Source organism: Larus michahellis, chromosome 8 (assembly GCF_964199755.1).
Source record: "Larus michahellis chromosome 8, bLarMic1.1, whole genome shotgun sequence".
Classification (NCBI taxonomy): Eukaryota; Metazoa; Chordata; class Aves; order Charadriiformes; family Laridae; genus Larus; species Larus michahellis.
The window spans coordinates 38,819,212-38,840,913 of record NC_133903.1 but is presented as its reverse complement, the minus strand read 5'-3'; the positions used below and the strand labels follow the sequence as shown (position 1 = coordinate 38,840,913).

Below are 21,702 nucleotides of genomic sequence, written 5' to 3'. Positions count from 1 at the left end.
ACGAGAATCACCATGGTAAGTCATAACAAAGATCTGTGGCTGCAGTTGAGCTCCCAAGAGAAAGTTGTAGTCTTCTACCAAAGTTCTAAGTTTTCTGCTTATAAATGCTGTTTCTCTGTAGAACAAAAGTGGAATACTAGTGTGGTATTGAAGAGTCCATCAGAGCTCTAACAAAGTCTCATTCCTTTTCCTGTTTGTGTTCGGCTTTTATTTTAGCTTCCCAAGTAAAAATAATCTTTCCTTGGGGATTTGGGGATTTTTTTTTTTCTCACAAGCTATATCTGGCATGCATCTCAGTGAGACATACTTCCTTTGGGCCTCTGTCTCCCTTAATCGGGAGAGATGTAGGCTACATGTCACTCGTGTGCTGAAGGCTGTGCATCTCCTCTTGCCAAACTTCTGAGCAGTTTTGAGCAGGATGGAGGACATGGTGAACTTCATGCTGATCTTTCTGCATAGCCTCAGCACGAAATAGATGAACAACGGAGCACTGCTTTGTTTCCCTCCCTATACTTGAACTGTCTGAGGACACCAGCAGGATACTGCTGGTCAGCAGGAAGTGCAGCATCCCTATTGTAGACACCATTCATCCTACGTTTTTGCCCAATGAAGCTAATGTAATATTGACTCTGCCCTCCAATAGCCTTCTGTCACTTTTCATAATGCAACTGGAAAAGGGTCAATGATTGCAAGTATGGCAGGAGATGACTGCTCAAGCAGGGTTCTGCAGTCTGCCTCGAGAAGCGACCAGCTTAGCACCCCTGAAGGACAATACTCTGTCACAGATCACTAGATCGTTAATATCTTGCCTTTTGAGGGGCATACTGCTTTTACCCTTTCAGTCGGAAAAATATAGCTTTAGAAATAAAAATACAGTTATTATTGTCTCCTGATATTTGTATTAAAGGGATTGGATTTAAAGAAGGACAGAGAAGGACCTAATGACAGATCCAGTTAAAAAGCAATAAATACAGATCAAATACAAAGGAATACAATTGTCATTGTGACGTTTACTGCCACGGGGGTTAATTTGCAGCACCAGCAGTTGATTCAAAATAGACCAGCCAAAGCTTCGACCGTGTTATGTTTGTACAGTTCTGTATGAGGCAGTAGAAGGATGCTACATCTAGTTTAAGTGCAGATGAAAACATTCTTGAAGGCAAACTCCTAGACAGCACAACGGCAGTAACTTCTTTCTGTAGACTATGCACACCTTTCCTTTGTAGGATAGATTTTAGGCTGTAGTAACTGCTATTAATACAAGAGATACCCTACAGCATCCAGTTTCATCTGTCACTTAGTCACACCTCTTGCAGTCTTGATGTTGCTCATGCCTGTCAGAATCTTTCCCTGTATGCGGGGTGGGGGTGGGGTCGGGGGGGAACCAAGCCAGAAGGTGGGGTACCTATTAAAATCATGTGACATCAGACTGATGCTACAAAAGATGATGGCTTAGTTCTATTTTCAGCTTGACCTTCTCTTGCATGCGAGTCTTTCATAAAGCAGTTGCATCAGATACAGCACAACTTGTTTGTGAATATTTGTTGTTTAAATATAATTCCCACATACAGTTCCATAACAGTGGATTACAAAGTAGTGAAAAAGGGAAATCATTTGCGTAAACAACTTGTGTGTGAGATTATTCTTACTGATTGCTAGACTGTCATAGTCCCCATGGGATACTGGCTATTTTGGAGGAAACAAAAATGACTTCTGTTCATGTACACTGAATTCCTTTATGCTTACACCTCAGCAATCTTACCTTTAATATCTAGGCTTCTGCATTCCTCTCTAGTGGGTTATGATTGCAGACCACTCTATTTCAGAAGAATAGCATGCCTCCCACGTTCTGAAATTTTGTGGGTTATACAGTTTATGCTGATATGATCCTTCCCTTTTTATCCTCCTTTCGCTCTTGCCTGTTGATGTGGTGTACCCTATCATGTAAGGAATATCTTCTCTGAGTGACTGATTCATGTAACTTGAAAACAAGCTAACTGCAAAAAGGGCTTTCTGTGGCACATACGGGTGCATTGTATGGCTCAACAACTATCCTTTCCCTTGCATTAACAATGCAATGCAGCTGAAAAAAATCATCCCTCACAAAACAAATAGCATTAACAAACCCCACCCTATAGATACGGGCAACATGGGAAATTTGGATGTGACTGTCTTAAACTTTGTGAAATGATAAATCCTGAATTGTGAAAGTTAAAATGCTCTGTAAAGCCTTATCTCCAGTGGACAGTGAAAACTGAGAAAGTTGATATCCAAAGTGTTTATTGCCCAATTTAAGGGATTAAGGAATTTGCTCCTCTGAATAGCTGAGCTGTTCTAATTTAATGGCTTCTGTTCATATAATCATACTCTCTGGTCTGTTACTACAGCACCAGTTTAGTTTGTTGTGGTTATAAATACGAGCTAAGCTAGTCATTGAGAATAATGAGATTTTGCTAAGCAAGGAAGGTGGGAGGGAGAGAAATAAGTAAGATGCTACATGCAGCTTGTACTTTAGATTTTATGCTATATCCTGTTGGGGGAAGAAAGCTTTCACCATGATGCCTTGTTTCTTTTGATGAAGGCTTTAAACATATGCCAAACAATGGCGACCTTATCTCCTTTCCACATACACAGAAACAATGAATTTGTCTCTCTTCATACTGGATTTTTTTTTTTTGATCCATGTTTATATCTAATCTCGATTTCTCAGAGGAAGTTGAGAAGCTAAACTGTCAAATCGCAGTATATTTGGTATGTGTGTGATATTAACATCTTGCTTTGGAAAACATGTTATCTTAATGTCATGGATTTATGCCTCAAGAAAAAAAAATCAATATATGTGAGAAATGGGTAGAAACCTTTCATGGGGACCATGATTGCTTAAGGGCCAGATTCTTCTTCTGCTGGAATGCTTAGCTTTCACAAGGAATCAGAAAATTTAATCAGCAGCTGTGTGAGGCAGAAAAGCAGCTGATACTGTATCTCATGAGAAGAAATTTACTGAAATACTCATCTCAAGAAATCAATTAAGTTAAAATAACCATCTTAGCTGCAAAAATCAAGCAGTTCTTTTAGCAAATCTAAAGGGAAATGGAAGAATCTTAAGTGATTAAGGTAGGTTGAAGTTACGTGTATGACATGCCTAACTTGCACTAACAAAGATTCACTGCTATATGTGTATTGCTGAAGTATTTTTGCAAGTCCACCAAGGTTAAATGCAGTGCATGAGAGTATTTGGCTGCAGCTGGGTTTGCTAAAGACACAAATGTATTAAAACCACGGGCAGGGGGTGGTTCAGAGACTTCCTACATTCTCAGTGTTATCTTTATTAACAAAAGTTAATATATCTCTTTTCTATTTTGGTATTTAATTGTGATAACACATAGCTTTGTTTAAGTAAAACTGTATAATATGGTAATTTACATGTTTACTGAAGATATGTCACTGCTAATCTAGTTACTACTTGAAGTTTTGGTATGTGCTATACCAAGTTCTGTTGAAAACAACACATAGCATCTGTACAACTTGTAAATAAAAACATAATTTGTTTGTCTGTTTTCATTAATTGTATTATCTTCTACACTACCAAAGTAGTATCCTGTTTTGGATGTCTGTACTTGTCCTTCTATTCTTTTTCGACCCAAATATTATCTTAGGATGTTTTAGTGATCGTGGTTTTTTTATATTTTTAGTAAGCAGCAAAACATCTCACTGATTCTAGTCAGTATTGGCTTTGTGGCTGTTCTGAGAACAGAACTGCATTAATTGTTGTCTAATGAGACTATATGGTTTTCAAGAGTGTGTGGAGTCATGCATCTAAAATTGATAGAAATAGCTGGGCCTTAAAGAGAGCTCTAAGGCTGAGAAACTTCCCAAAGAATTTAGCCTAAGTGATGTAGAATGAGAGGAAAGATAAATTCAGGACAGCTTTAAAAACAAAACTGTGAATGAAATCTTCAGCTGCACAAAAGTAAGTTTGGTTGGGCTACCTGATGTTTTTTTAGTAGCTTGCAAACTACCCACAAAGTACACGCTTTTCTTCAAGGTGTGTTTTGAGATGGCTGTGAAAGCTACATGTTGTTATAAAACCAAAATAACTCCATACTGCTTATGTATTCGAGGAAGCTGTTTGGTCACAGTGAGTGCAATCTAGTACTTTCCTGATCATCATTAGGGATATTCAGAGAACTGGAACATTTTTATGCCTTCTTAGATTGTTCAGATGACTGTGAAAACTTCTTTCTTGTAAATACTGAAGTCAGTTCAAAACTGATTAAGCTCTAACACCTCCTGATGATACCTCTATCTGATATAAAGAAGAAATTTATAACTTTATAGAATTGTCGCCTTCTGCACTTAAACTTACTAAACTAAGGTGTCACATTGAATGATGCCTACTCAAGAGGTTTGGAACGGTAAAAACTATTCAGACCATAATTCTGCAGTAAGGGGCCTGGTTTCTTACAGCAACTGTGTTTTAAAGAGATGGTTTTACATTATCACAAAAACATTTGAGCTTCAAGGTCTGAGCTATGCATTTTGCTGTGGATAAAAGACTTCCCTAGCTTTTATTTATGCAGGAAGGTGCCATTTGATACTCCATAGAAGACAGTCTCAAAAACTTAATTCTGCCTTTAGAAATGAGCCTATAAAATAAAGGGTGTTGCCAAGTAAAGTTTTCTATAACAGGTTTTAGAAAACTGGAGAATTTTCCATTCTGGAAAAAACATCTAATGAGATTTAACTGAGATGAAGGAAAATTCGTAAAACATGTGCTAAAAACATAATTGCTGTCTGTGACGCAGAATAATAGATGCTTCCATGAGTCTTTAAGTAGTAAATTTACAGCCTCTATTAAGCAGGACTCTAACATACAGATATTCTGCTGAGTTTCTGGAAGTAATAAATTCAGGACTGTGGCTGGATTTTAAATGTTAACTGAAATGATCAAGGTTTCTTGACTTTTTACACAAAAAAAATTTATTTTGAATAGAATAACTTTTTCTGATCTAGAAACCAGTTACTTAGTTTTGTTTAACAACATGACACTTGTTTTATTTACGGAGTTTCTAGTTGTGGTAAGGGTGCCATTTTTATTGATTTAAGCCCTAGTGATAACAGAATTGCATTCCTGAGGTTTCTTCTGTAGATTATCTGAAAATACGCTGAGGATTCACAGGAGGTTGTTGCCTCACTGCCTAGTTTATCAGATTCCCTATGGATATGTTTTTCAGTTACTGGCAGAAAGTAAGCAAGAATATTAAAATAATGAATTTATGGCAAAGCAGTGTATCTGTTGCCGCTGATTTTCTTTCCCTCTCCAAGTCAATTTGTACTGTCTTTACATGTTGAATATGCAATAGCTTTGCAGCAACAGAAAGGTAAGTAAAGTTCCAGTGCGACTTTAACCTAACATGCTATGAGTGGCAGTTTTCTTTCAGCAGACCCTTACTAGGGATCTTCCTGCGGTTTTTCACATTCAGTATGTGTTTCCAGTTTACTTCTGTAATTGTGGTATTTGCTTACATCCGCTGAAGATGAGGAGGTAAAGTGGGAATGATCGGATTTTGTCTAGTAGTGGCATTGTCTATGTGACTTTAAGTGACATTTCTTGAGAGAAACTACTTGAAGACAAACCTTCAGAATACTTCTGTGGAGCTTTTGAAATATCTAGGTTAAGTGGGTTTCTACTCTGAATTTCTCTTGAGTCCTACTGACATAGAGCTGTAAAACACAGAAGTACTATAAATAGGAAAAGCAATAGATGGTCAGGCCAGGTTCACAGGTTAGGAGTTCTGAAAGCACATGTAGGATGTAGGCACAATAACCTTAAAAACCCATGTAAAAAACCCATGTAAAGAGGGTTCACCAATCTTACTCTTTCAACGTGAAGTTTTATTACTTCTGGCAAATGTTTTCCTGGCCCTTGCTTTCAAAATCTAATAAAATATTAAAATTCTCATTCCCTACGTTCTCATTTCTTTTCATTCTCTCTTGGTGAGAACCTGTATCACACAGACAAAAAAAAAAAAACAAACCCTACCTAACTCAATCATTTAAATACAGGACTTAAGAAGGAAGATGATTTCTTTTGTATGTTTTCTCTGTGCCTTTAGAGGACGGTGTTCAAATAGCATACTCAAATTACTATGTCTCCACTATTAACAATAAAGCCTCTTTGCCATGGAATGAGTGACTAAATGCAGATCCGTAAGTACATGTCTACTAAATCCAAAGTAACTGTAACTCTTTGTTAAACTTTGCTAACTTCATCTATGTGGTATGAAACCCCTGATACAGCATGTTATCTGTTCACATTGACTTTTTAAGGCTCCATTAAGTTGCTGGAGTGCAGTATCTTTCTATAAATATGAGATCTTTGCAGTCAGAGACTGCAGGCTTTGTTAGCCTTTCCAGATCTTGAGCCAAAAATAAGCTGGTGAAACAGATGGGAAAGTGGGAAGCAGGAATAACCACATGGGCAAAGTGAAAGCTCTTGGGTAATCTTAACTGCAGATCTTCATGCTTTCAAGCACTTCCTTTGAAATTAAAATTTATATCTCTAATACCATTCATTTATATCTCTGTAGCATTCTTACGGTTTTGTATTTGTAACCTTGGTGTTAGAAGGTTTTTATATTTTTGGGTTTGGAAATTTGATGATATTAAAGGACAATCAAATGCCTTTTCCTGGTCATACTAAGATTTATAAATCGGTCATTACCGATACAGCTTGCTTCTGCTTTTGCTGGTAGATGAGCTATAAAGAGCAGACAAAAGTTTCTTTAGTTAAAAAAGCAAAGTGGGGGAAAGAAACCTTTGTTCCTTTTAATCTGATATTACATTTTACTTGTAATCCTTGTTTATGCTTTTTGAAGCATTGCAGAAATAAGTTTTCCAGAGATACAATTTTAAAAAGGAGGCTTTTTATTATTAAGCACTGTAGAGTCCAGCTTTTGTTTTCTGGTCATGAACTTTGTTAGACAAGAACAATGTAATTTCTTCTTTGTTTTGATCAATTAAAAAATTACAAGATTAAACTTAGTGTCATCTTCTAGGCTTGCATATTCATCTGATAAAAATCTTAAAGAAGCTGAGGAGCTGGTTATGATGAAAAAAGTATTGGAACCCAAATTAATACAAGAAAACAACATTGCTACTCTTCAGAATACTCAAACAAACATAAATTGTCTTGGGGATGGCAAAAGAGCGCCTGTTGATCAGAATACTCCAAGTGGAGATGTGCAGAAAGGAGTTGCTTGTTCATCATGTATTGAAGAGGAAATTCCAGAAGCAGCCATCGATGCAGAAAGCAACAATGACCCTACAGGTAGGTTTGGAATTACACTTTCGTTTATTTTGGTGGGTTGTTTTTTTTCCTTTAAATAATTATACGAAGACTCATACAGATGTAAAAATGCAGGCAAAGATTAAAGCTGCTGTTATAATACAGTTTACGTGGATATTCTTTGCTATGATCTACCTCATTCTCTCACACTTTCAAAAAAATGAATTGCAGCAGAAGTTTGGCAGGAGCAGTTCCCGGCCAATGGGTAGCACAATAAATCTGATGGGGCTTGCCAGGCATCAGGCATGTTCATCAGTATTGTGTCCCATCTTTTCTCTGCAACACAGCAAAGTTGAGTCCTCACCACATGAAGACTTACACAGAGCAGAAGGAAACTCTCCATCCCTTTCCTCTTCCAGCAAGTAACACTAGTTGTTTTATGAGGATTTTGGAATCTTTCAGAGTCTTCCCTATGACAGCTGTGAATGAAATAAGTAACACGAGGAAATGTGTAACTGCATCTACACCAGAGGTGCCGGCTGCTACAGCTGTGTCAGTAAGACAGGATCAAACAACAAATCTGTTCGGGCAGAAGCTTGTAGCACTATATGACCCTGAACTTCTTCAGAGTCTACTTTTTTTGATGCAGAGATGCCAGATCTCTGTAGAAAATCCGATCTGGGTACATATTCTTATGAAGGAGTAACTGTAGCACTTCTTACATAGATATCAAATCTGAAGCATTGGTCAAATTTCCAGTAAGTCAAAACAAGAAGTAAAATGCGAGGTCTGGAAACTTTTCCAGGAAAATTTTAGCTTGAATATGCAATATTGAAAATCTTCATTATGTCAGATTCTTCTTTTCAAATATTTTAAGTTGCCTCTGTACTGTCAATAGTCTAGTCTACATTGCACAAAGTGAAAATAGCTATTTCTCCCCATCTGCAGGTAATTGCAAACTAGAAGCTGCATCTGTGTTAGGAGAAGACTTAATGATGCTCTACAAGAAGTGCTGTTGTCCGGATATTAATATTTGTGTAGAAGGCAGAGTTTTTCAAGCTCACAGGTACGTAAGTATTTACTGTAAAGTTTTTCAACCAAAATCCTTCTAGTATAAAATGCTGCCGGTACTGTCTGTCTGTAGAAACTTACTGCTCGTGCTGTTATCTAGCTATGAACTAATATTTGTTTAGGTCTTATGTGCAAAGTGGCTGTACTTTGATAGCAATGGAAGTTATTTATTTCAGTAACAGCAACTATTGTGAATACAAATGTGTTTTTAGCACTTCTAAGATTTCCATTGTAAAACCATACAATGAGTATATACTTATGTATAAATACAGTGTAGGTTGTCTTTGCTAACTTCTTTTTAAATAATATGCTCTCTGAAAAAAATGAAAAACCTATTAATAAACTATTCAACTATTAATGCTGAATAGCATACAGGTAGAAAATTTCTGGAGTAGTAGTTATATTTTTTTCTCTTCAAAATCTGTGCATACAGAATGTGATTTTTTTTTTTACTTTCATTACTTCAGTCATGTAGACGTAAAGATTGTCATCAGCCTTTATAAGATCTAAAGTCCAAGACCATTTAACAACTTTGGCTTATTGGACTTCTGTAGCTTGGGAAAGCAAATTAAAGCATCAATACCACTCCTTGTACCTTCGATATGAGTCTGTTTGCACTTGAGATAGCAAAGTAGACAGCCTGTATTTTGTTCCCTTTGAGTATATAAATAACAGAGATTATAAAAGATCTTCCTCTATTTTTAGTATTTTCTCAATACAAAACTAGTGTGGGGGGGTTATGACAGAAGACACGTCGTAATAGTGTGTGTGAGTTATTTTATTTTTTAAAATAATAGAATTAGGATATATACTAAATTTCCAGAATGTAGTGAAGTTAGGCATGTTTTTCTCTTCTGGTCTACACTGTAAGACGACATGTTCTCAGGTCCATAACTCTGAGAAACAAATATTTTAATGCAAAAAGAAAGTCAACAAAAAGATTTTATCAGCAGATCTTCTTTAATTTAGGCCACTTACTGCCTGGAGCAATGTATCTAGTCTAACCAGCATCAAAAAATACAGCAGTAAATCATAGAGAAAACAAGGATGTTCTGAAACAGGCACAAGACTTGCTTGCTTTTGTACTGCATCATGTGAACAGTAGGAGTGAACAAGGAAAATCTAACTGTGGGTATAATTGTGGTGAAAGCGCCAGTATGATTGATTTATTTTAAGGTGGTTTTTTTTAAGTTCTCAAACAGGCGACAGCTTTAGCCCTCACCCTCTCACACCCACTTATCTGAGCATTCCTTACTTTCTCATGAAGTCCTGTGAACTTCCAGTAGACTTCACAGTGTGAGCAGCAGTGCTCTGAGAGAGCTGCCAAGTTACGTCTTCCTACTGCTGCGGTGTTTTCTTACAAAGCTCCGAGTGGAGCAAGTCAGTTTGTTCAGTAATAAACTTGTGGTACAAACCATGACAGTAGGCAAGCACAGATAAATTTACTTCAAATTCGTTTGGTATCTCCTTATATTTTATAAGTTAAAATTTTATCAATGTATATTTAGGTAATACATGCTTGTCCATATTTTACTGGGCAGCCATCTTATTTAAAATGAGCTTTTGAAATATCACTTCAACTATGTCCTTGCAGTTGATATAGCCCTGTTTGTTACTAAAATTTATTTGGAAGAGGATGGCAAAATTGGAGATAGAGTATTTCATATCTCCATGATACTGCGTTATTGGGTCTTATAAAAACAAGAATTGTGTGTTTATTCAGAACTTCACATAATCAAAGCTGTGATGTAGTACCCATTTACGTGTGGATATATTTCACTGAGATAGGAAACATTCTGTAAAAGCTTCATTATTATTACTGCTGGATGAATCACAGGAGGAATGTGCAAGAAGTTCCTAATTTAAAGTATTGAGACTTCTGAAGCAGGAGGAGGGAAGAGAGATGAGATTCCAGAATATATAATGACTTGAAAAGAGACCATAAATAGCATTCTTCTTACTTCTTCCTACGCAAAATGCTCTGAAACACTTTAAAAGCCAACAGATACATGTAAAAGAAAGGATTCTCATGTCTAATACAACACTTTTCTTTTTCTGCCACAGGAAATGCACACTATAAAGTAATTCTATAAATAATAGGAAGCTTAGTAAGTGTCAGGAAAAAATTGTATATATGAGAATATTATCTACGGTTGCAGTAGCCCAGATAAGATATACAAAGGCTAACACTATAACTGGTTGTAAATCTGGAAGATTGAAACCATAAAGCAGTTTTTATCCACTGTTTTCTCTTCCTTTTTGCCCTTCCGCTTCCACCTTAAGAAGCTCCTGTTGCAAAGGTCTTCTCATCTGATTTTTTTGAAGACTCTGCTAGCGGTGGAGATACTGAGCTACACAGACTACTGGTCTGGTCTTTCTTTATTGCCTTTGATGGAAGTAGTAGTAAATCAAATCAACTCCTTTATGGCCAGTTGTGCCTTTTAAATAAACAAGGGTAATAAGTCTAAAAAGAAGTAATTGATAGCTCTTCTCAAATAGTGCTGGAAACACACATGATATTGTTGTATCATATGTTAGTATCAAGTTTGTTTGACTTTTAGATGCGCTGGCCAATTTCAGGTAAGAGAAGTTTTATCCTTCTCTATTTTAATAATTACACATTTTGTAGTATAAAAAGAAATTAAGAAATTCAGGATATAGTTATTTGGTTAAAATGGAGCTGTATAAACAAGCTTATTTACTGTTATTTGGTAAATAAAACAGAAGAAATAAATTTGCAATTTTATATTATATAAAAGGAAAATGCTTGTGATACTGACTTCCTCTGTGTGAATGTCAGAGTCATACTAGGAACAAGGTTTAACTGAGAAATGTAGAACATGGGTTTTTTTTCTTTAGCATGTTTTGAAATTCCAAACATAGTGGAAGAAAAGGCATGCAGTATACAGATGACACCTTAATGCATAAAGGGCAAAGATTTAAGTCAATGTTATCAAAGAGTCTCATAATAAATATTTGTATCTAGTGGAATAATGTTTACTTTTTCTCTCTCAGGGCCATTTTATGTGCCAGATCTAGTTATTTTGCTGCTATGCTGAGTGGAAGTTGGGCTGAAAGCTCCCAAGAGCACATCACTCTTCAAGGGTAAGTGTTGTCTTTGCAAGTCATGTGGGAGCAAAGGTAGGCAATTTAAAATCACTGCAAATATGTAACAACTGTGCTGTGTATAGAGCAATGAACATTAATCTGTCTTGACACTTTTCTTCAACGTGATACGTTTCCTGAGTACTGTTTTGACTTCCGTATGAAATAATTTGTGTAGTGTATTTGTTAATATTGTTGATGGTTCAGGGAAGAAGTCTTTTTCATCAGCAGAAGAGTACTAATCCGTTGTTTTAGAGTATGTTTTAGTATTCAGGGCCTATTTTACAATTCTTTTCTCTTGCTTCATGTTGTACATGTCATGAAAAGCATTATGAATGTCTGAACAGTGTAATTTATTTTCATAACCATTTGTACAATAAGAGTATATTGAAAATGTAAAGACAAATAAACAATTACATTTCTTAAATAGTGTTTAATAATGATATTTCAGCATCACACGCTAAAACAATTTTGACTGATGTGCTTGTTCACAGTGGCTTTCTGTGTGAGAGCTGAAAATAATGGAGCTGTCAGCATAGGATGAATACTTAAGACACTGTAGATAAACTGGGGACTGCCAGGTTAGTTCTTTCCAGTATCAGAAAAATCAATTGAAATATATTAAATTTTCTTTCAAAGCAAACTAATACTGGTACACATTAGCTTTTTTAGTTCAGGCATGATGTTGGCCGACCCAGCTTTCTTCAGAAAGAACTGTGTACCTTACAATGTTGCAAAATATAATTGCTTTGTGTTAATGTAAAATTGCTTGGCCAAGTGATACTTTCTCATATTTTCATAATTTTAGTTTTCTGTCAGTGTAATAATATTGCTGCAGAATCAGGAACATTATCTGTTGATTTGATTATAACTCCCTAATCCTTATAAAATAATACATGTTTGATTCCTTAGTTTTCATGCTACACATAGTACGTTTTAGAGGCTGATAGTCAACTATTACTCTGGTATTTATACTTCTCTCCCTGTAATTGATTTCTATATGGCTAAGAAATTTTCATCCCTATTTTTCAATAGAGGCTTTCTCCTGAGAAGTACTTAATCTTTATATGAGTATATTCTCATGTAAGTGTCTCATAATTTCTGTTATTATGAATCAAATCCATTTATTTTACCGTTTCTACTTCAGTTTTCTGCTTGGTGCAGATTTCTGTGCTATCTTTTCAAACACTTATAAATAAAGTACATATGGCTTATTCTGAAGTAAGGAAAATTCCGCCTAAGATAACAGCTGTCAAGACTGTGGGGAAACTCTTTCTTGCTGATTTTACGGCTATCATGTGTACTAATACATAGAGAGACAACTGTGTTGATTTTGCTTCTTACTGTCTTGCAACCTTTTTTTTTTTTCCTTTGTTTTTAGTCATCAATGTCTGTTGCTTAAACACGTCTAATCTTTTAAAGGATCTTAACTCAATCTGCATGACTATATTCCATTTATACTATTGTACACAGCTCTTGTGGGTTCTGAAGAGTGCATACTGAGACGTACATAAGTACAATAATGTATTGTTCAGGAGATCGTGTCCACCATTTAAAATAGACATTTTGTGCCTTTCCTTGTTACAGTGGTGGGATGATACAAGAATGCAAACAGAACTCTCTGAGAAATTCCGTATTTCTTAATCTGAATCTAGGCATAAAGACCTCTTCTAAATATTTTGAGATGCAACATTCCTACTTAGTGTTGTAGTAAAACAAGAAATGTTATTTTTGTTGTGGGAAAAGCTTAAATATATTCCTAAAATCAAGAATTAAAAATAATTTTTATAATACACTTTGTAACTATGGTTGCTTAATAGTTGACTTATTGCTAGTAAAGAGCTTGGAGATGATAAAAAAAAATCCTTTCTGCATATTGTCAGTGTAAATAGTGTAAATAATCTAGATACTAGTATTAGTCTGCTTATGACTTAATTTCAAAGATTTAAAGTATTACAAATTTTCAGCAGGACGACTGAGTAGCAACATTCACCCAAAATATAGTCCATTTGGATACTTTTACATTGCAGTAATCTTGAAAATAGCTTTGATTTTATCAGACCATTTACCTTCCATTCACAGAACAGCTAGATGATGTATCAGCCTTTTGACCAACTTCCTTTGCCTAAGAAATGTGGTGGGGTTTACTCTGGCCATGTCTTTACTTGTGGGTTGTTGTTTTTTTTTTACCTCTTTTGCAGCATAAGCCATGTGGAAATGAGTGTCATCTTGCATTTTATATATGGAGGTATTCTGGACTTCCCAGACAAAGTTGATGTTGGGTATATGTCAGCTTTTATTATTTTTAATTGTAGTTTGTGCTTGTTCTGTATATTCTCAGTTAAGTGTCAAAATGAAAATTCTTCGTGTAGTATAAATAAGACAAAGATGTCAAATAAAATGATCATTACACCTAAACATACTTGAGGAAATTCCAAAAATAGATCCGTTAAAGAAATCTTGTTTATTTGGCAGCTACAGGAAAAGGTGGGCCAGACATTTTTTTGGAATATTATATAAGGAGAATGAAAAACAGGAGGGTGTTTTATACCGAAATAATTCCCAATTTGCCTGTACCTTCCTTTTAGCTTCCAGATTTTCAGAATAATATGTACAATGTGTTATAATATATAATAGTTATTTTTTGGAATTTATTTTTAAATAATCATTTGAGTTGATGCAAAGGCCAAGTAGTTAGTCTTAGATCCATAAAAGATGATATATAGCAACCAATGTAAATGTTGGCATCTTCTTCTGGGGTAGTTTTTAATCAGTTTTGTACAGAATCCTGAATTACTGAAGTAAGTTCTGACATGCATGAATTTTTACCTGAAACCATTCATACTTTAGCTGTTGAACTCCACCACTAAATATTAAAGCACTACAATTTCTTAATATTAGAAATAGTTGTTCGAAGCGTATCTAAAATAAAAATATGTAATCATTTATAATATGCCCCAATGTCAATGTTTAGTTAATGAATTTATATAGAAAATACAACTATAGTAAAATAATTAATAGTTTGCTTACTATGCTTTTTAGTATTTGGAAGGGACGTAATTCTCAGATACGATGTCATCAATAACATTTTATGTAATCCTTGAGGGGGAAAAAAACCCCTACAAAATGCTAAAAGTCTGCTGGCACAAGTATCTTCTTCACTTGCTACCCTTAAAATAGAGAAACTAAGAGTCTTCTAAACAGTTTCTCAGCCAGTGACTGAGGCTTACTTTTATGCAGGCTGAACCTGGTGGTTGGGAGATTTTTATTAGGTCAACACATGTTCCCGTTTAAAGATTATTCTTTGGCAAGTTTCACACTTGGTTATTAATCTATTTCTGCAGTAAATTCTGACTGAACAAAGAGGTGAAATTAGCATGTAAATTGTCTTGTAAACAAAATGCATGTATGAAAAGGAATTTTGATTCCGGTTGCTACTGCTTTCTCTTTAGTCGCATGTTGGGCATTGCAGATATGTATGGGCTAGATGGGCTGAAAGAAGTGGCCATCTACATTTTGAAAAGAGATTACTGCAACTTTTTCCAAAAGGTATGTCAGTTCTCATGCTATTTGGTGAACCATAAAGCCTAAGAAGAATTTTCATTCTATTACTTACCCATCATACACACCACACACCATACCAACTGTGTGGTCAAGGTGTTGGTTTAAGTCATCAGACCCTACTCTTATGTGTATATCTGCAAAATTCATGGGGATTGATGATGGGAATAAGGCCTGTGGTATCATCCACCTATTTATTGAAGCTTGTAAACCACAAGTGATGAAAAGCAGTATTCCACATGATCAATTCAGTATATGCATAGAATGTATTTTAATACATTCCATTGTATGTGTAACTGGTCTTAATAGGAATATGGAAACACTATATGTTTGCATATCAGACTTCATGGGCATGTATTTAGAAAATATTTCTGTTCAATTAAAATTAGTTTAAAAACAAACAACTGCTTAGAGTCAAGCATTTTCATGCATTAGGCTCACTAGGCTGAATACTACCTTATTGACATGTGGATGCAGTTGACTTTCCTATTCTGCATAAAGGCAAAAAAACTTAAATGGTAGCTAACAGTACTTCTGTTTGAACTGAAGATTTTGTAATTCTGTACAGATTGTGTAAGCCAGAATGTACAATAATTGTAATAATTTGTTAACAACTCTAGCCTGTTCCTGGAAAACAGCAACCTGTTCTAGAATGCATGGCTATTGCTCATTCAGTGGGAGCGGAAAACTTATATGCTGCTTGCATGAAGTAAGTAAAACACAGTAAATTATGGTTTATATTTTTCACTTCTCTGCTTTCTGTTGAAATTATGTTATAATACATGCAATACTTTGTGAGATTGGATTTATTTTGGCGTATAAAATGTTCACAGTTGTAAACGTTTTTTTTTCTTCACAATACTTCAGAAGTATCACTGATGCTAACAAGTGAAGACAGAACACTTTTCATCTTCTTACCTAAGAAAGGCTCTTTTTTCAACAGATGGGTAGGAAAACATTTTGCAAAATGTTTGTCAGAGAGAAGCTTTGCCAGTTTACCTACTGAACTTCAGAACAACTGTCTTGTTATGTTGATTAAGTCTTTGGTAAGTAGTATATGGTGTGCTTTATATAAAAATAGAGCAATGTAAATTTTGTCTTTATTTAGCTGTGCAGTGTAATGTAAGAGATAATAAATATAGTATTTTACATTGTAGTACACTTAGACTATGTAAAAATAACAATATAAAAACAGATTTTAGTGTGCAGATGATGATGTTATGCTTCGTGGCACATAGTCTAGTGATAATAACATCCAAATCCAGCATAAAAATACAAAATAAATTTATGAAACACAGCTGTGACATCATAGTACAGCATTATGTATTCATATAGAGGAACAGCAAATTGCTGTATCAGTTCCTGTTAGATGGTGGCATACATCGTTTGTGGTGGCCTTTTCCTTTTTGCCTATATTTTAATTTTGAAAAAGTGTATTTTTTTTTTTTTTTCAGACTTCAGGTGATCACTGGCTATTAGTGATCACAAGCCATTTTTTACAGGCAAGCCGACTTTTCAAAAGTAAAGTAACAGTATAGTATACATAACAGTACTGAATTGGTTCCCCAAAGCTCAGCATTCATTTTTTTGTGGCACGTATTTACATTGTTCCAATTTTTTTTTGCCTAAACTTAAATACTTTTGAATTGTGTGTCTGTATAAAACTACCATCAGAGCTGACTTACAAGTAACTGATTTGAACTAGACCTCTTAACAGGAATTTGGTCTAGTAAGTAGCCTATAAATACGCATAATTATAACTGAGATATGAAGAGCAGGCAGAGGAACTAAAGCTAAACCTGCTGCCAAGCATGACTTTACATGTATGTGACTGTAATGTGGATTGGCATACACAAAGTTTAATCTAGGTAGCTCAGGTGACATTCATGGGATGATTTTCATTTTAGCACACACCAGACAGCTATGTGATGTCTTGTACATCTCATGCTGAAGTCCTTGACCCCGTGTCTGTGTTACTGTTGCTATCCAATCTAAATAGCTCAGGTATGACTACCCACACTGCCGAACATAACCCTAGTTCAAGAGATGGGCTCTTAAGTGGTTCTGGGCAAGAACTGCCCCTCACTGAAAGGGCTATGAAGGCTTCTTAGGAGTGTTTTTTCTCAGGACTTCTCTGACGGAGTACTTACCGCACCAAGTGCTGAGGTCAGGTGTGAGTGGTGGCTGCTACCGCGTATTCCAATGGAAAGCCTGAAAAACAAGATATTTCAGAGCTATGTGGCTGTACCAAGAGAAGCTTGAGAGTATCCACGGTTATAAAAACTGAACAGTCCTTCTACCAGAATGCTCAATTTCTAACAGAATAACGATAGTAGCTATAGCTGTTCAGATACTAGGTGTTGTGCCATTATATTAGATCAGTATACTCAGTCGTTCCTAGAATACATACATAGCTTTGTATGTCATATATGGTATAAATATTTGAGAAGTAAGGTTTTCAGGATTATAGATCAGTTCATTCTGATGTACAGGTGTTCATAGTTACACCACCACCCATCTCCAGACTAGCTCAGGTGTGTAGCGTAGACAAGAGTGTATGTAGAGGCAGTTCTAGCTTCCCCTCCAGGCACCCTTGTGCAACATTATCAGAACAGCCTAAAGGTAAACCTAAGCCACTTCAAGCCTTCATTCCCTTCTGTGCCTATTATAATCTATCGCGATGCTGCGGTTACAGTTTGTGTTGAAATACCTGAGCTATCTTTAAGCGACCAGCATTTGAAGAACAGTTGTGGCACTGTGGTACTTGGCACTGCTCCAGCTGCAAGACTTTTGCAGACTGGACTAAAGTGTGATTTGGTTACCATTTTACTGTTTTAAAATTTGTGTTGGTGGGTCTTTGCAAGATTCACTGATAGTTTATGGACTGAAGCCTAGAAAGCTTTTAGAATTGCAAAATTAAAAAATAACACATAAGCCTCTTCTGCCCACCACTTCTGGTGAGTGATCGTTTAACTCTGAGCTCTTAAGACATCCAGTCCAAAAACTTGTGGCATTCTCAGTTCACAGAGTTTTTCACAGTATGCAAAAATGCTTTAGGCTGCTTGAGGGAGGAAGAAGAAAAGGCCTAACGTTAATTTTGAAGGGGCTACTGTATGTTTTACGATCCTCTTTTCTCTGCTGCTGCTGTTCTCTGCTGCAAAACTTTTAACAGTTACACCCAGTTAAGTACTATGACTCTGCTGATCCTTTCATTTACCAATCTTGGAAATGTAAAACCGAGTTAATGTGGGGCAGCCCGTTAGAGAAAGAAAAGGTGCAAAGAAAAGGACATTGCTCATTGGAAAATCTCTGGGAAGCCACAATGATGAACACAGAAACATTAAAAATGGAGTGCAGTTTAAAACACTGCTCAGGTACCTATCCCTGGTGTCTCAACTACATGCAAGAAAATTACCAGTTTTTTAGATAAGTGGACTCCGCTTTAGAGTGGTTAGGAAAAAAATGTAACATGAGAAGTAAAATTTAGATAGAGCCACTCCTACGAAGCGCTGATTTAATTAGACATCAACGAAGGAATTTTATATTTCACTGGAAGTGTCTAATGGGAGTAAATGCTTGTTGCCTTGTGGGCAAGGGCTGAATTCTGGACAATTCAAAAAGCTTGTAATTGAGTCCAGTGGGAGCAAGATCAAACCATAAGCATATACTTAATCTGTAATCTACCATATATGCATGGAAAAAAACTGGTTTTGCCCACAGATGAGTAAAATAATAAAAGAAAAAAGTTGAACAATGTCTGGTAATATTTTATGGTTTAACTAGAATATGCATGAAGAAAATCGTCCCTGCTTTCTTCTTTGCAGGGGACAAATATGATTATAATCTGAATTTACAGTAGGGTTTTTTGTGTCAAATATCTATCTGAATTGTTGCTTCCTCCAGTGTTACTGATCTTACTGCATAATTTATCAGTGACCTGCTAGGTCATGTTGAGTAGAGCTTTCAGTCTGTTCTAACATGGATAACAATAAATTGCAAGTTCTTTTCAAGTGATGTGTTAGCCAGTAGAAGTTGCCCTCAGGTACTGTGTGGATGCAATGCACAAAAGAACCAAAGGCACAGATCAGGGGAATAAGTATTAGGGAATATGCTTGCTTGTTTTAAATGTAACTATAAACATAGCAGTTATGTTTCTTAGAGAAACATTAGACAACAAAGAGAGTAAGTTCAGTTAAAACTCCATCTAGAAAGACAAATATTTGAAGTTGAACTCCTTTAAATAAAGCAAAAGGATTCATAACTATGAAAATACTTGAGTGTTTATGTACGCCAAATGCTAGGTCACCCCCACTCACCCAAAACTTTCACTTACCATTTTATTCAAGAATGTATTACATCTTTCAGTGACCTAAAAGGTTTTTCTCTTTTCAGTTTCTCCAGTTAACGTTTGCCTTATTTTGTTCAGGACTGGCAGTATGTAATACACAGTTGAAAAAATACAATAAAACCTACTGAAAACTTTGTTTCCTAACTTCCACAGGCAAAACAAAAGCAGTCAATTATTCTTTTTCTGCTTTAGTTTTGAAAGTAGGTATAATGCTTAGAATCCAAAGCATCCAAAAATCCAAATTTATTTAGAGAGGGTAAATTAATACATGACTGGATCCTTGTGTAAGTGTTCAGTAACTGAAAACCGAAGCTATTTTACGAGCAGCAATTCTTTAGGTGATTACCTGGCAACAGGCTAATTTCTAGTTTTTATTTTAAGAACCATAAGAATGCTGCTTTCCTTTTGATGGAGAGTGACCGGCTGATCAACAGCCTTCCCCAAGTGAAATGGACGGAGGCAGCTGTGGCCTTGGCATCTAGGCTACAAGAAGAATGCGTAACATTTATTGTGGCAAACTTCCTACACGTAGTACAAAGTGAAGGCTTCTCGGCTTTGTTGCAGGTAAAAGTGCCCTCAAGTTATTTTATGCTTCCAAATAAGCTGAATTATATCACACTTTGGATAGTTCAGGCTGCTAAATAATCAAAATAGCTTCAACTTTTGCTTTACTGTACAATTTATGGAAAATTAAAAAAAAATAGGCAGTGCTAAGATTTTTGTTGCTGTTAAAACAACAACAGTGTTGTTTTAAAGAATGTTAATACTTTGATGCATAGGGTTGATACTGAGTTCAGGTTATGTGCCTCAGTTCCAATGAGGCAAAAGTTCCAATGAATTTCACGGGACAGTTTCTGTGTTGCAGAGAGATAAGTATATACATAAACTTCAAAAAAGCATTCAAACCCCTAGAACAACAGCACGTACTTAAAAGAATGAGTATGCTGCTAATACTAATAATCAAACTTCTACTGATTTTTGTTGCGAGTTGCAAGAATGTGGCAGTGCTGCAGGTCCTGATGAGAACACCTCTAGTCATCTAGCTGGTTCATTTCTCCCATGAAAGAATTTTTTTATACGTATAGAGGATTAAAAAAATAGGTGGGGAGATGTTAAAGCAGTTTGTCTTTGAATCTAGAGTTGCATGTGGCTGTAAATTCATGACAGTGTGCTTGTTCCTAAAATTTGGGTTAGCGAGAGGCCTCGGGATGATCCGTTGGAGGCGTGGGGAGGGGTGGGGTTATGGAATGGATACAAAGGAAGATGCTCAGCTGTGGCGTAACCTCCTGCACAGCAACACAGCAGTTCCTCTCTGCTCAGTAATGCTTTTGCATACGAAGTACACTCTTTTGTTTTAAATGTCTGCCTTTTGTTGTATCCCCAGGCACAGGCAATGAGCAGCAAACCTGACCTGCTGGAACTAATTTTTAATGTGATTGAAAAAAGTCTTAATAATGAAAATAGCTGCTTTCTTCTTGTAGCTGTGGATATGTTGTTGGACTCCATGAATGTGAAGGAGATGGTAGGTTTTTTCAATGTGCAGTGTTTGTAGGAGAAACTATTCCAGTATTGTTTCGCGTAATGGTTCAAATCAGGTGATGTGGTTTGAGCTCAGGTGGCTCGGTCCTGCCATTGGGGTCACACAGCAAAGCATCCGCATAAATCCAGGGTCCTGTTGGAAGTACAGAAAATGTTGGTACTTGTTTACTGGACATGAACACTTTTTTTAAAGGGAAACCCTATCTATGGCAGTAAAAAAATTGTGTATTACTGAGAATGAAAGACCCATTGGCACCACTGCTCTGTCATTCTTTACTATCACTTTAAATTTGTGATGAGAAAAAAAAGTATCAAAATCCTGCATTACCATAAACTAACAGGTGAAGACAGCATATTGTTTTTCTCTACGTTTATCTTTTCCCCCCTCTTTGTAAAAGTCACAGCTACATTTGCTTTTGTTTAAGACTGTCCTCTGAAGCAAGGACTGCCTCTTAACGTAATGTGTTTTTTTTGGACTGGGGGGAGGTGTCAGTCTCCATGTGTGTAATATGACGTGTATATTCATACAATCTAAATAATGATATTTAAGCTGTGGTTGACTGTAATGTTGGGGATAATTCATGAATAACATGACATACTGATTAAAATCCAGAATGATGCTACAAGGAAAGAATTAAAAATAAATGTAAAATGAATTACTGCAGTCTGGTGCTATTGTAGATCTTCTTGGTAAAAGCAATGAAAATTTAATCAGATACATTATTTTTCCCTAGAGTATTTGACCTTGTTGTGACACAGCTGACAGTAAAGAGCTATTACGGGGTTCATT

General features: G+C 36.0%; 1 protein-coding gene across 1 annotated transcript in view; it reads left to right on the top strand.

Moving 5' to 3' along the window:
* The window catches only part of BTBD8 (BTB domain containing 8), a 36,152-nt gene that overhangs the window by 2,726 nt on the left and 11,724 nt on the right, over positions 1–21,702 (top strand). Inside the window, exons 3-11 of the mRNA XM_074599519.1 lie at positions 7,059–7,330; positions 8,237–8,354; positions 11,375–11,464; positions 13,666–13,746; positions 14,917–15,013; positions 15,646–15,734; positions 15,969–16,071; positions 19,755–19,937; positions 20,758–20,895. Of these exons, the coding sequence (XP_074455620.1) occupies positions 7,059–7,330; positions 8,237–8,354; positions 11,375–11,464; positions 13,666–13,746; positions 14,917–15,013; positions 15,646–15,734; positions 15,969–16,071; positions 19,755–19,937; positions 20,758–20,895 (1,171 nt within the window). The remainder of the gene's footprint in view (positions 1–7,058; positions 7,331–8,236; positions 8,355–11,374; positions 11,465–13,665; positions 13,747–14,916; positions 15,014–15,645; positions 15,735–15,968; positions 16,072–19,754; positions 19,938–20,757; positions 20,896–21,702) is intronic.